We start from the raw sequence: 13,768 nt of genomic DNA on the forward strand, positions 1-13,768 counted from the left end.
TCCCTTCAAAATTCATATATTAAACTGTGTATTATCCTTTGGTTACAGCAAGAACCCTATCACTGATGCATCTGTTATTATGAGTGATTAAGCGCGCACGATTTTTCCCGTTACCGATATTTATGCATCCCAGCGATTATGTTGCATTCCATTATCTTCGGTATCGTTTCCTCGTTATGTCCACTGGCGAGTTCTCTCGTCGACATTCGAAGGCGATGTCGTAGTCTATTGTAATATGAAAGAGAACATAATTTCGTAATAAATGCGTAAATAACGTGTCCAATAACAGTTCATAACTCGTTAAAAATAAAGTCGGACTAAACAATTGCTTCATTTAAATACTAAATACCGCAATTAAGTAAAAATGGGATACACCTCGAGATATGACAGAGTGCATAATTGATTTAACAGGTTAGTTTACATTTTCTCGCATCTGGTTAAATTACCGAAAGGTTATCATCATGTAAATTTATAGCGAGAAGGTTGTCATTTCTCTACTGGCGCTTGAAGTATGTTTTCATCATATGTATAGTACGATTAAGTTAGGATAGGTGACGCAGTTTGAATAAGGAAACTGAAACGTTTGCCACAAAATGCAATTGATCATCTTTGGTACGGTATAGTTTTCTCACTATGTGCATTTGCGAGCTCTCTCGTCGACATTCGAAGGCGATGTCGGAGTCGATTAGTAATACCCAACAACTGCGGTTCTCTAAAGAAAATTTGAAATGAAAGAGGATAAGTTTTTGTAATAAATGCGTAAATACTCGTAAAAAATAACGGCTGAAGCAAACGATCTCTTAATTTAATGTTATATACTGATATTAAGTAAGAATGTGATAGACCTCAAGATTGGCAGAACACATCACTGATTTCAGAGGATAGTTCAAATTTTCTCGCGTCTAGTTAAATTTCGGAAAGGCTATTCACATGTAAATTTTTAGCGAGGATAACTCATTTCTCTACATGCGTTTCAAGTATGTTTTCATGACACATAAACAGTTAGGTTAGGTGACGCCATTTGAAGAAGAAAACTCTGGAGTAATACGTATTTCTCCGAATCCAAGACGACGTTTTTTCCCTCAGTTTCTCATGCGAAAAATCAAGGGTCGTCTTGCATTCACGGCCTAACAGTAATGAATACCACTGGCAACTCTCGCGGTAACCATGCTACTTGTATTCACCCCTGCACGCGCACGCATGCACAAAATTCGTTGACAATAAATGACAGCTTCTTTAATATACATCGCTAGCCGTGACAAGCGGTTGTACAGTGCCTGTGTGTAACGTCACTGGATCTCGGGAAATAGTGAAGATAGAACGGCATTCTGTTAGCCTCTCAAAAACGTTTCTCAAATCTGCAGAATGGCATCAAAACATGCAGCCTTCGAATTCTTAGAAAGGCCACGGCTACTCAGTGGCAGAGTTATAACGTGTCTACTGTACCTTACTCTTAGTGATGGATAGTCGGAAAGATATGTGGAACAGTTATTGCCGGCTAATTTTCAATGGGTTCTCGTCGATATTATGATGCCAGTTTATGTTAATGGTTATTAAACACTCTGAAATGTAGAATAATTGTGCAGCTGCAAGAAAATATAGCATAGGCCTAACAAAAAGCCAATATTTGGCATCAGCGTGAAGAGAAAGATAGCTAAAAAAAAATGTGTACTGTATAAAAAATGCATTCAGTGGTTCGCAACAAGGACGCTTTAAAGAAGTCGAAGATGAAATTGTGAGGTATGTGCACGAAAAATGCAAGGGCGGAATGGCAATACCGTGGTGCAATAAACTAGTTCGTTGACCTTCAACGTCCACGATTCAGCCTATACATCGCTAGCTGCTGAAGTTGGCCGAACACGGCAAGCAAGACATGCGTGTAGCGGTAGCCGGTTATATCTGACGCTGAGTAAAAGTTCCGTAACGGTTTTATAGACAGCAAGAATATTTTCCTGACGGATAGCCGTATTGTAGAGACGTATGGAATAGGTATTGCCTGCAAATTTTCAACGGGTTCTCTTCGGTATTATGATGCCAATTTTAAGTTAATTGTCATTAAACCCGCGGAAATAAAGAATATTTGTGCAGCCGCAAAGAAATGCAGGATAACGAAAGCCAATGTTTGGCGTCTAAACATACTCTAAAAATGCGTACTGTACAACAAAGGCATTCATATAATTTTACAAAGCACTTTTTGAGCGTGATTTAAATTGTTTGAAGGAAAAAGTGGGGTTTATCTAGGATTCGGAGAAATACGGTACATAATTTTTTCAGAATGAAATTAAACATACACTTTCACGTTGTATCGGATTTCGAAAAATAACAAACAAGTAATACGTAGTGTGGATATTGTCCACGGAAACGCAAGTTTTTAACAAAGCGATTGCCGTTTCATACCAATTTTAATGTGTACGGGGGTTTTCCAACTTGTATACAAAAATCGGATGTAACGACAATCCGCTATAGCGAGTAAATTTTTTGCTGTTGTGAATTCTCGCTATAACGGACTTCTGTTGTATTACAAAAGATTTTAGGCAGGAGATGAGATGACAACCAGGTACAGCAAGACAAAACCTATGTGACTGCCGACCAACCAAGATGATCTGGACTTTCATAAGATCAAAGGCAACACAGTCATAATGATTCGAAGAATGTGAAAGATTTGAGGGAGATTGGCATCCTGGAAAATAAGATCAGTAGCAGGGTTGAATTTAGATGGTTGGTCGAAAGCTATCTGGGATTTAAAGTGGAACCAGAGCCCAGGAGGTGAATGGGATCTCTGATAGAAGAGCGAAAGGAGGCATTAAGAGGTATTGAGAGAACCACACAATCCATAACAGTGTCTACACCTGTATGTTGTGCAGTAGAACCTCCATGACATGTTACCTTGGTGCACTGCTGATGTGGAGAGGCCCGATACAGGTCTTGCTAGTTGACGAGGAGAGGCTTATGGCCTTATGACCCCAAGCCCTCACTCCAGATGAACACTGCGAAGAGGTTTGGTATTGAACTCGGGCTTTTGGCGCAGTTTGATGATGAAATAAAATGGCATATGGCTTTTAGTGCCGGGATGTGTCCAAGGACTTTGGCTCACCAGGTGCAGGTCTTTTTATTTGACGCCCATAGGTGACCTGCATGTCCTGATGATGAAATTATTATGAAGACAACACATACACCCAGCCCCCGTGCCAGCGAAATTAACCAATGATAGTTAAAATTCCTGACCCTGCCGGGAATCGAACCCGGGACCCCTGAGACCAAAGGCCAGCACGCTAACCATTTAGCCATGGAGCCTGACAGTTTGGTGATTAGAAAACTGTTCACTGCCAGCCAACAGACTCGGTATCAGTCCGTAAAGACTTGATGCCACTAGGCAGGTAAAAGACTTTCCATGTAATGGTCAGATGTTTATGGTGGTGGTGATTATTGTTTTAACAGGAAGTACAACTAGGCAGCCATTCTCTATATAACAGTAATCAGATAGAAAAAATGGAAAGGATCAGCACTTCCAAAAAATGAAGGTATCGGCCAAAGGAAAATGAAGGGATCGGCCAGAGGAAGACAAGGGCACCGAAGGGCATGAAAATGAAAGGCTCTCCAGGCCTTGAGCGCTCTAATACTGTCGGGGTCAGAAAAGAACAATAATTGACCGAGGGAGGTTGGATAGGATAGATGAAAGTCAGGAGCCTGGCACAAATAAGTGGAAGCAACTCCAGGACTCGGCTCAGGGCCCATTAACGCCAACCCAAGCTCCAAAGCTCAGAGCCGCTGGGGTCCCTTCTAGTTGCCTGTTATGGCAGGCCCCACCCACAGGGGGATGTAATGGTCAGAAAGCAGCACAATAGCATATAGTTTATAAATGAACATGCAATTCATCATCATCATCATCATCCTGCACCGTATCCTGGTCTGTTTGTAATATAAGCCTCTTCATTGTTTCCTGTCAGTTGATACTCTTGACCCCTCTCTTTCTTGTCGGCTATTACCATCTCTTACATTCTTCTGGATATCCTTGAGATGTTCATAATATCTCTCCTCTTTCAGTATTTCCCTCACCTTCTGTATCTTCTCCTCACTCGCCTGCACTCTGCTAATATCTCTTCCTTTCATAGGTTATTACTGGAACATACATTCTTGCTCCAGATTACCACATTACTTTGAGCTGTTTTGCTTATTTGTGTTTCCTAAATACTTGAAACATTCCACTTTCTTCAGTCTACGGAGCAAGGTGGCTGGGCGGTACAAGCTACCGCAATCAAGAGGCGGTGGATTCAAACCCCATCGTCGGCAGCCCTGAAGATGTTTTCTCGCTGCTTACTATTTTCACACTAGGCACCTTAACATATAGGAGGCGGGCCCCAAAAAATCTAATTTTTATGTACATCACTTGTCCTTGATCGCTGCTACAATCTGTTGCAGATGTAAGTTTCATAGAATACAGAGTTTCAGGCAGCTATTGCTGCATCTTTCTTTCTTTCTTTCTTTCTTTCTTTCTTTCTTTCTTTCTTTCTACCTTCGTGTAGTTAACAGAATAATATTACCAGGTGGGTTGGCCATGCAGTTAGGCCGTGCAGCTGTGAGCTTGTATCCGGGAGATAGTGGCTTGGAACCCCACTGCTGGCAGCCCTGAAGATGGTTTTCCGTGGTTTCCCATTTTCACACCAGACAAATGCTGAGGCTGTACCTTCATTAAAGCCACGGCTGCTTCCTTCCCACTCCTAGCCCTCTCCTCTTATCCCATTGTCACCATAAGACGTATCTGTGTCGGTGTGACGTAAAGCAAATAGCAAACAAAAACAAAAAATCAGAAATGTAGAGCTATTCCTGTGTCAACATGGTGCAGCACATGCAGTTGCTACCGGATACCAATATTTGACGGTTATCAGTGAATTGTGTATTTCTAATGATGTTAGTGATTCCAAAAGTGATTTTGGAACTTCTACATCAAATCCCGGACAACAATCTTGTGTGTTGGATGATACAGCTGCTGAAGACGTAAACATAGGTCATGTACGGCTCTCGTCACAAAGGGCACTGCTTTTAAAGGTGACACACCGCACAGAACTAAGAACATGTTGCATGTTTGAATACTATTCGAGTTACGGTAGTTCGAGTGCAGTAGTGTCAAAAACTCAAACTATCTGGTCAAGAGGGGGCAGCAGCCTCCATTCAGAGCCTGTTCCCAATTTGTTACATAACACTAATGCCGCTTCCTTCTCTGTCCTACCCCTTTCTTATCCAGTTATTGCCGAAAACCTGTCTATAATGTTAACAATATCTTTTAGTCCTTCTCCCCAGCAATATTTCTGCTGTTGATTGGGCTTTCTTCTTTATTACCAGAAACTCAGTTGAACATACCGTTGAGCTACTTCTGCCCGTGCTTTCAGCTGCTCCTATATTCTTCCTGCGGTCACATCATCTTCTCCAGTCATTCTGTCATTCCTGCTGTTGTCATTATCTCATCCACCTCAATAAAGAAATGATGATAGGGCACTTCCTTGCTTCTTGCTCAAACTGACACAGCTATAAAACGTGAGCGAATTTCAGCTTGTGTCAGGGAAAATGAGTTTGTATTTGTGTAAACTTATCGGAGAGGGTTTGTTAGGCCATGTTTATTGATTTTCCCCCACAAATGACACCATTTATTAAAAAATATTTATCAGTATGTATTCATGTAACTTAAAGAGCTTTTCAGTCTGTTGAACACACAAGTTCAATAACATACCTGTAAAAAAAATAGTGTTAATAATGTGTTTTTTTTTTTTTTTACAGGTATGTTATAGACCTTGTGTGGTCGACAGACTGAGAAGCTTTTTAACTAAGTCGAGACTGGAAAGTGTGCCTTCCTTCTTAACAAGGTGTATTTTAATATAGTAAGACATTTTCCAATCTAAAGTTGAGTGTGTTTTGTTCCAGTTCTCCAACCCTGACTTCACAACACCACTCTCTGAAATAGTAGACACAGTCATTCAGAACTGTCCCATTGATGTGCGCAGACCTCTCTACAATAATATTGTTCTGTCTGGCGGATCCACTATGTTCAGAGACTTTGGGCGACGTTTGCAGAGAGACATCAAGAGGACGGTTGATGCTCGTCTCAAGCTCAGTGAAACGTTGAGTGGAGGCAGAATCAAAGTATGTACATTTCCTATTTGTGAATGAAGTCCTCAAAATTTCTCTTTATAAAACTTTTTTGAGTTTTGCTTTCCTTTTTTCCATTAACATAAGATTGATCATCATCATAAGCATTCACTCCTTGGTGAATATTGTGCTATGTTAAGGTTTCTAATTATGGGTTCTTAGACGGTTGAAGAAACTAGTTCTAGAAGCACAACCTCTGCCCTTTGTTGTTATAAAACCTGCAGTCTTGTTTTCAGACTCGTGTCTTTGACGCTGTTGTTCAAAATATTGTAGACACATTTATAGACATTATGTTTCCACATCAACCAATCAGACACTAATGCTCACGGTTGCTGAAGTAAGTTTGGTACGTCGTCATGTTAGACTTTACAACGGCCTTGTATCGCTTTTGCCGTTCTGATTGTGTTGTCCATCCTTCATTTGAGAATATGCAATATTGCAGTATCCTCTTCTTACCTGTACCTGTCCAGCCTGTTCTAGGTCTTCCAGCCTGATGTTTGCCTTCTACCTCTCTCTTTACAAGTGCACTTGGACTGTTCTCGTATCTATCACGTATCTGAACCACCACAATCTAGATTTGTCTTAATCCCAGTTTCCCGCCTCACCTCCACATTTCTTAACTTGTCCATCCTGCTCTTGTGGATAGTAGAAGTTTGCTTGTTGGCGAGGCTAAGTTACTTCTGCCGAGGTACGTGAAACTGTCCACACTTTGCAACTGGGATCTGTTAGTTTGATATTTGCTGGTTAGCACCATCATCACTGTCTTAGTGTTTTCTGATCTTGAGTTTGAACTCTTGAAACTTGACCTGCACATCTTCTGTTTCTACCCAAATCATGACATCATCAGCACTGTACATCATCAAATGTATCATGTGTTGACTGACAGAAAAGCCTGAAAATGATATTTAGCCCTAACAGTCAGTAGCCCTTTGTATTCCCATTAAATGTAAAGTAACATTTTAAAGAAATGGCTGGAAGACATGTACATAGTAACAAAATCTGCCCAGAAAATTTCAGGAAAGATTTTGTTCTGAAACAACTATGCATGCCAACTCTTTGCTACGATGCCATTCATTTTTTTAACCAGTTCTGACTTTGATTGTTGTGGTCAGTGCACTCTTTTGTTCCGATTTGTTGATAATATTGAGACAAAGGACAAGTTCGTATGATCATATACAGAGCATTCAAACATTAATATGCAAACAGTCACTTTGCTTCATTAAAATTATTTCTGTTCAGAAAAATGGCGTAGAAAAATATAATATAAAATGTATAATTATTTTGGATTAAATACTACATGTAAAAAGAAACACTGTTCCAGTTAAAACCTTTATATAAGACGCTTACTGAAAATATTAAAAATATTTTAACACAATTCTGGACATCATTTGTTATTTTAAATATATACACATGTCCTTTTATTTTAATCAGAAATAAACTTATAGGTATTGACTAAGTGGAACCAATATACTAGTTTTTCAATTTATATAACATAATTGTCAATACAGAACCAAAATGAAATTTAATTCATGGAAAAATAAATTAATGTTTTGAAAAATTAGATCAATTCTCAGCATCAAGTATAGGCTCCTGGCACCAGAAAATTGAATACACATGTGTAAACATAGCAAAATCATTAAATTGCATAGAAATTAGTTTTGATATCTTAAACAGGAAGACACCATCAGATTTTTATTGGGAAGTAACTCCAATACAAAATTGATATCTCTAAACAACAGTAATATTCAAATAACATTAATAATGTACAGACGTATTAGAGAACAGAGTTTTGTTTCATCTTGTTCCTGGCTGGTAAATTTCCTTGCTTTTGTTGGGTTTGGTTTAGTCCTGTACACTGAAGTAGGTGTTTCGAGCCCATCACTGATCCAGTAATTTTCCAGATGGTACACTTTTCCGTTGGGTATATTTTGATTCTTTTTTTGCTATTTGCTTTACATCATACCGACATAGATAGGTCCACAATTAAGTATTTATTTATTTTCCACCTAGTCGATACAATGATTGCTTAAGGCAATTTTTAATGGTCAAAAGTTGTACATGTTTCGTATATTATCAACATCTTCAGTCACATAACACTGTTTAGATGAAAAATATATAAATTGACAAAGTAATGCTTTACAGGAAGTGTCCTTAAAATTAACATAAGATTGACAACATTAAAACAAACAAATAACTCAAGAGAAAATATATAAATTATTTCTACAATAGAAAGCAGTCGTCAAGGAAACACTCGTACAATATTCCATAGAGAATATGTCCTAATGAATATTCTTTTCTTAATAATTCATGAAAAAAGGTCAATTTATAAAATTAAAAATTATACAATTTACAAGTAATTATCGAAAAGAAGAAATCCTGAGCACTTTTTAGAAAACTGGGAGTCCGGGTGTAATATTGATGATGCGTTCTTCCTTGCTCTTGCACCTGAGGAGGCGGAGGAGCGGGGGATATAGGTCTGTCAAGAACTTCCTTGCTGTCACCTATAGCTTCAACTGAAAATTGAATACACATGTGTAAACATAGCAAAATCATAGTTCTTGACACACCTACTTCTACTGTACTTGAAAAGCGTCTACATTATGTCCAGGGTGAGATGTTTTTACTTGTTTTGGGTGTATCGCCAAACAGGTTTTCAGCAGTTCCCTCAGGGCACTGTATAGTCACTGGGCTTTCAGGCTGGAATCGAAACTGCTCCTTAAGTAACACAAATTTAGTATTTTAATATTATACGATTATGTTTTCACTTTACAAAGGTAAAATTAAGTGCATCCTCCTAAGTCATCATATAATTCCATCATTAGATGGAGTAATCAACATTACCTATTCAGAGATACGAACTATTACGATTCAGTCGTAATAATTACGAATTACCCATCATAATTACGCCTTTACGAATCACACACCACAAATTACGATTTATTGTTGATTCTTTAAGTGTATGAAGTGTTCAAAAGGATACGGTACACAAGGAATGCCTCGGATTTCTCAGTAATAATTTATACTCCTTTCCTGTCCCTCGTTTAAGAATATTTCGAGTTTTCACGCGCCGAACGCAGTGTGCTCAGAGTTCCGGAAAAATAGGCACCTGCGAAGTGGTATACCTTACGGAGTTGTCTTTGTTCGTCGCATGATCAGACTTCCATGCAATATGCGAGTTATTTTGTCTTTGTTTTGGCAGCAAGGTGGTGACAGACTCCATTTCATTGTGAATACTGTGTGCGTGACTGTTGAAGAAGTATTTATTGCGATTTTGGTTGTCAAATTTACATATATTGCTCTTCTAGGATACATGCTAATCGTGTGTTACGAAATGCGAAAGGTTTGAAATAGTGAAGCGATTTCTTGTGCGGGAAAGTGTGTGTGATGACTAGAGCCCGGATTTCCATGCAGTATCAAATCTCAAAATATGCATGCATTCATGCACTATCATATGGCAAAACATGCACAATAAACTGGAAAATATGCACTATTAAAATTCAGTTCCTTTTGAAACATGAACAAAAACTACCCTAATTTCTCCAAATTGTCTTGATTTAAGCTCATCCGTTTATCATTCAGCACATACTTAAGCACAGAAAATTATCTTTTTACGTCACGAGAAGTGATAGATGCATAATTCAATGAAGACATTTGGACAAAGTGAGGTCAAATTGTACGTCTTTTGCATTTTCACCACGATACGTCTTTTATAAGCTTGACAAATTCAAAATCAGGATTTGAACGAATTAGTTTGTTCAACTTATATCTATCTGCGGCAGCTGCTTCTCCATGAGATGATTGCAGACACATTTGAATGTCCTCAATAAATGGTAACGATTGCTTGCTGCGATAACACAGACGTGTGACGATTGAGAGTTCCGGGTAGGACATTCCAGGATAGCAACGGTAGAGGGTTCAATGAAAAACCAGAATTTGTAAGCTGCTATCCCAGTAACGCGGTGCCACAGAAGTGCGATACAAGGTTTCTTTTGTTCGTCTAACAGACGAAAAATGAGCCGTCAATGATTAATGTACAATTTACGGTTCAATTTATAGCAATGTACAACTGTAAAACTGGAACACCTTATTCCTAAGAATTAGATTTCGACGTGGGGCCTTCCGACTTACGTCATTGTTTACTCAAGCAACAGATAAGAAACTGTTTGGTTAATTGCATTATACTGTAGGACCTGTACCGTATGTAAGCTACTAACTATGGTTGTCACATAGGATGTCAGGAATACATTCTCTCCGTGTCTCAGTAATAGACATACTGTAGCCTACAACGTGAAAAATTGTCCCAAATTCTGCAAACTAACATTCAGAAAATGCACTATGATGCAAGTTAACAATATATATGCGTCAAAGTCAGAATAAAAGTCATATTATGCAATATTAAATGTCCAAATATGCGCTATTAAATCCAAAATCTTCCAAATATGCATTATGCATGAATTTTCTCCGAAAAATGCCAAAACATGCAAACATGCACGGAAAAAGAACGGTTATTTGGAATTGTTAAGCCGTAAAACAAATATTTGCAAAGTTTGAGAAGTGTGGCTAGCTTATTTAAAAACATGCATTTGCATGGAAATCCAGGCTCTAGTGATGACGTTAACGTGACTAGTAACGCTAGTAATAAACCAAAAATAGTTCAAAAATTTAGAGAGGAATACTCGAAAGAATGGCCCTGTTTACTGCGTTCCTCAAAATCGCTTTCACACGTTTTGTAGTGTGTGTAGCCGCGATTTTTCAGATGTGCATGATGACGAAGAACAAGCCTGAATTCCGTGCTAATATGAACGCCGAACTGTTAAGTGCTCTGTTAGTGCAGAGAATGCACATGATATCAAAAGAAAAAGCATGTCGCCAGCGTACGTTTACCAAACAGGAACTACAAGCTGCTAAGGGAGCAACTACAGTACTCAACAAAAGAAATGAGCCTTCAACCTCCACTCATATATGTACTGCAGATCACCTGTTACTTTAGCAGGTAAGGATCATAAATTGGATTCTATGTCGTTCATTGATTTTTGAATGATATGTAAATTAGTAGGATCTCGGAAAAAAAATTCCAACCCCCCCGCCGTACCCTAACGGCTGCATTACGAATTGTCTTTCTGGAAAGTTGGCATCTCTGCCTATTACCTTTTACCTTTGTAAAGTGAAAACCATCAATACGGAATGATTCTAATATCTTGTAATATGCTTATGTTATCGATACCAGAACCATGGGAGGTTTTGGGATTGCCTGTTACTGTTTTGGTCCTGATATAAGACTGGGAATTTCATGTTTTTGTGTTAAAATGTTATAAGAACCGCAGTCGTTTTATTTGCGCACCTTACAATTAAAAACTTTGTATCATTTCGTAAGTGTTAATGATAACTTTTCTCTTTCCAATTTGATTGTGATTAGTGACGGGCAGAATTGAATATAATGCATTCGAGAACTAGAGAATCGAAATTTACATTCAAAACCATATTCTTGAGTTTAACATAACCTTTAAAAGTTGTTGTAGGCCTAATTTACACAGTACAAGATTTCCATAAACTGACTAGGAACAGTATACCGGTGACCAAATTACAATGAAAGATTTAAAAAAAAGGATTTTGCTATCATGTTGGGCGCTTCCGTATCTAATGTGCTTTATTTTATTAGATTAGAGAATTAAAAACTACTGTGGTCGATTGTTGTTTGACTTGGCATTACGGGGATTAGATTTTTCGAAGAGTTTGGCTGATCAAAGTTGCTGAACTGAAAGAAGTTTTCAGAGAAAACTGATGAAGTTTCTCTGGTAAAACTGAATGTAAAGTTTCAAGATTTTTAAGTCGCATACCGGTATGTAATGTTTAAAGCTGGCCTCTCATCCGGAGGGCCCGGATTCAATTCCCGGCCATGTCAGGCATTTTTACCTGGATATGAGGGCTGGTTCCAGATTCACTCATTCTACAAATGCCTTTATTTGAGGAGCTATTTACTGGTGACATGTCGACTCCGGTCTAGAGAGCCAGGAATAGCGGCGAGTATTCGTCACACTGACCATGCATTACCTAGTAATCTGCAGGCCTTCGGACCGAGCAACGGTCGCTTGGTATGCGGAAGGCCCATTGAGGCTGTAGTTTGGTTTGGTTTAGGGGTATTTGTAAGATTATAAGTATACATATTTCATTTTTGTGATGTTTAATCAAATTGTTGATGGTTCATTCGTTCCTGGATTTTCCGGATTCCCATGTTTTCCTTTTTTTTTCTGTGGACCCTCCAAAAACAGAGAATCGAGGTTCCACTGTAACACCTTTTTTTGCTAGTTTATCTGCCAGTCTGTTGCTTTCTACACCTACATGTACAGGGATCGATTATAAAGGGATGTTTCTCTTTAAAGTTTTTAATTTTGTTAGTAGATGTTTGTCATGAATTCTAGATGAATGGGGTTTGGTATTTGAGAATACTGCTTGTATGGCAGCTAGTGAATCTGTGAGTAGGACTGCTTTTTCAAATGAATTGACTCTATAAATGAGACTTTGTAGGACAAGATAGATAGCTTCTATTTCTCCATCAAAGTCGTCTATTGAAGCATATTGTGAGAATAATAGGCAGAAAACTCCAGCGCCTGCTCCTCTGTCGTCTATATGTGACTCATCTGTGAAGACTCTTAACCACGGATATTCTTTGTTTGATATAGATGTTGATTCCCACATGGAATATGAAATATTTGTCCTGAATGAGTAAATTTATAATACCAATTTAATGGTCTGTTATTGGACATTATAAATTTTCCAGCTAACTCATTCTTGGTTGCCTGCATTTCCCCCCTATGTACTAAGTTAGGCTCATCAGTTGGTACTGAGCACACCCACCAAGACGCATGACTAGTGCATACCGTGGAGGCCACTGCATGGGCTACTTGAAGCCACCAGCAGTGCCAATGCACCATGAGACTCTTTGTCTCAATTCCAAAAATTGATGCCTGCCTGGCCATCAGATGATATAAATGTTGATTCCCACAGGGAATATGAAATATTTGTCCTGAATGAGTAAATTTATAATACCAATTTAATGGTCCGTTATTGGACATTATAAATTTTCCACCCAACTCATTCTTGGTTGCCTGCGTTTCGCCCCTATGTGCTAAGTTGGGCTCATCAGTTGGTACTTAGCACACCCACACAGACTCTTAACCACGGATATTCTTTGTTTGATATAGATGTTGATTCCCACATGGAATATGAAATATTTGTCCTGAATGAGTAAATTTATAATACCAATTTAATGGTCTGTTATTGGACATTATAAATTTTCCAGCTAACTCATTCTTGGTTGCCTGCATTTCCCCCCTATGTACTAAGTTAGGCTCATCAGTTGGTACTGAGCACACCCACCAAGACGCATGACTAGTGCATACCGTGGAGGCCACTGCATGGGCTACTTGAAGCCACCAGCAGTGCCAATGCACCATGAGACTCTTTGTCTCAATTCCAAAAATTGATGCCTGCCTGGCCATCAGATGATATAAATGTTGATTCCCACAGGGAATATGAAATATTTGTCCTGAATGAGTAAATTTATAATACCAATTTAATGGTCCGTTATTGGACATTATAAATTTTCCACCCAACTCATTCTTGGTTG

At 38.6% G+C, this 13,768-nt stretch overlaps 1 protein-coding gene and 1 long non-coding RNA gene across 2 annotated transcripts in view; one reads left to right on the top strand and one right to left on the bottom strand.

The window, feature by feature from the left end:
• Arp3 (Actin-related protein 3) overlaps positions 1–13,768 on the top strand; it is a 95,604-nt gene that overhangs the window by 59,857 nt on the left and 21,979 nt on the right. Inside the window, exon 6 of the mRNA XM_067146735.2 lies at positions 5,917–6,135. Within this exon, the coding sequence (XP_067002836.1) occupies positions 5,917–6,135 (219 nt within the window). The remainder of the gene's footprint in view (positions 1–5,916; positions 6,136–13,768) is intronic.
• The window catches only part of LOC136873659 (uncharacterized), a 131,659-nt gene that overhangs the window by 16,393 nt on the left and 101,498 nt on the right, over positions 1–13,768 (bottom strand). The gene's annotated exons all lie outside the window — the stretch shown is intronic.

The sequence above is a fragment of the Anabrus simplex genome, chromosome 5, assembly GCF_040414725.1.
Source record: "Anabrus simplex isolate iqAnaSimp1 chromosome 5, ASM4041472v1, whole genome shotgun sequence".
In the NCBI taxonomy this organism is placed as follows: domain Eukaryota; kingdom Metazoa; phylum Arthropoda; class Insecta; order Orthoptera; family Tettigoniidae; genus Anabrus; species Anabrus simplex.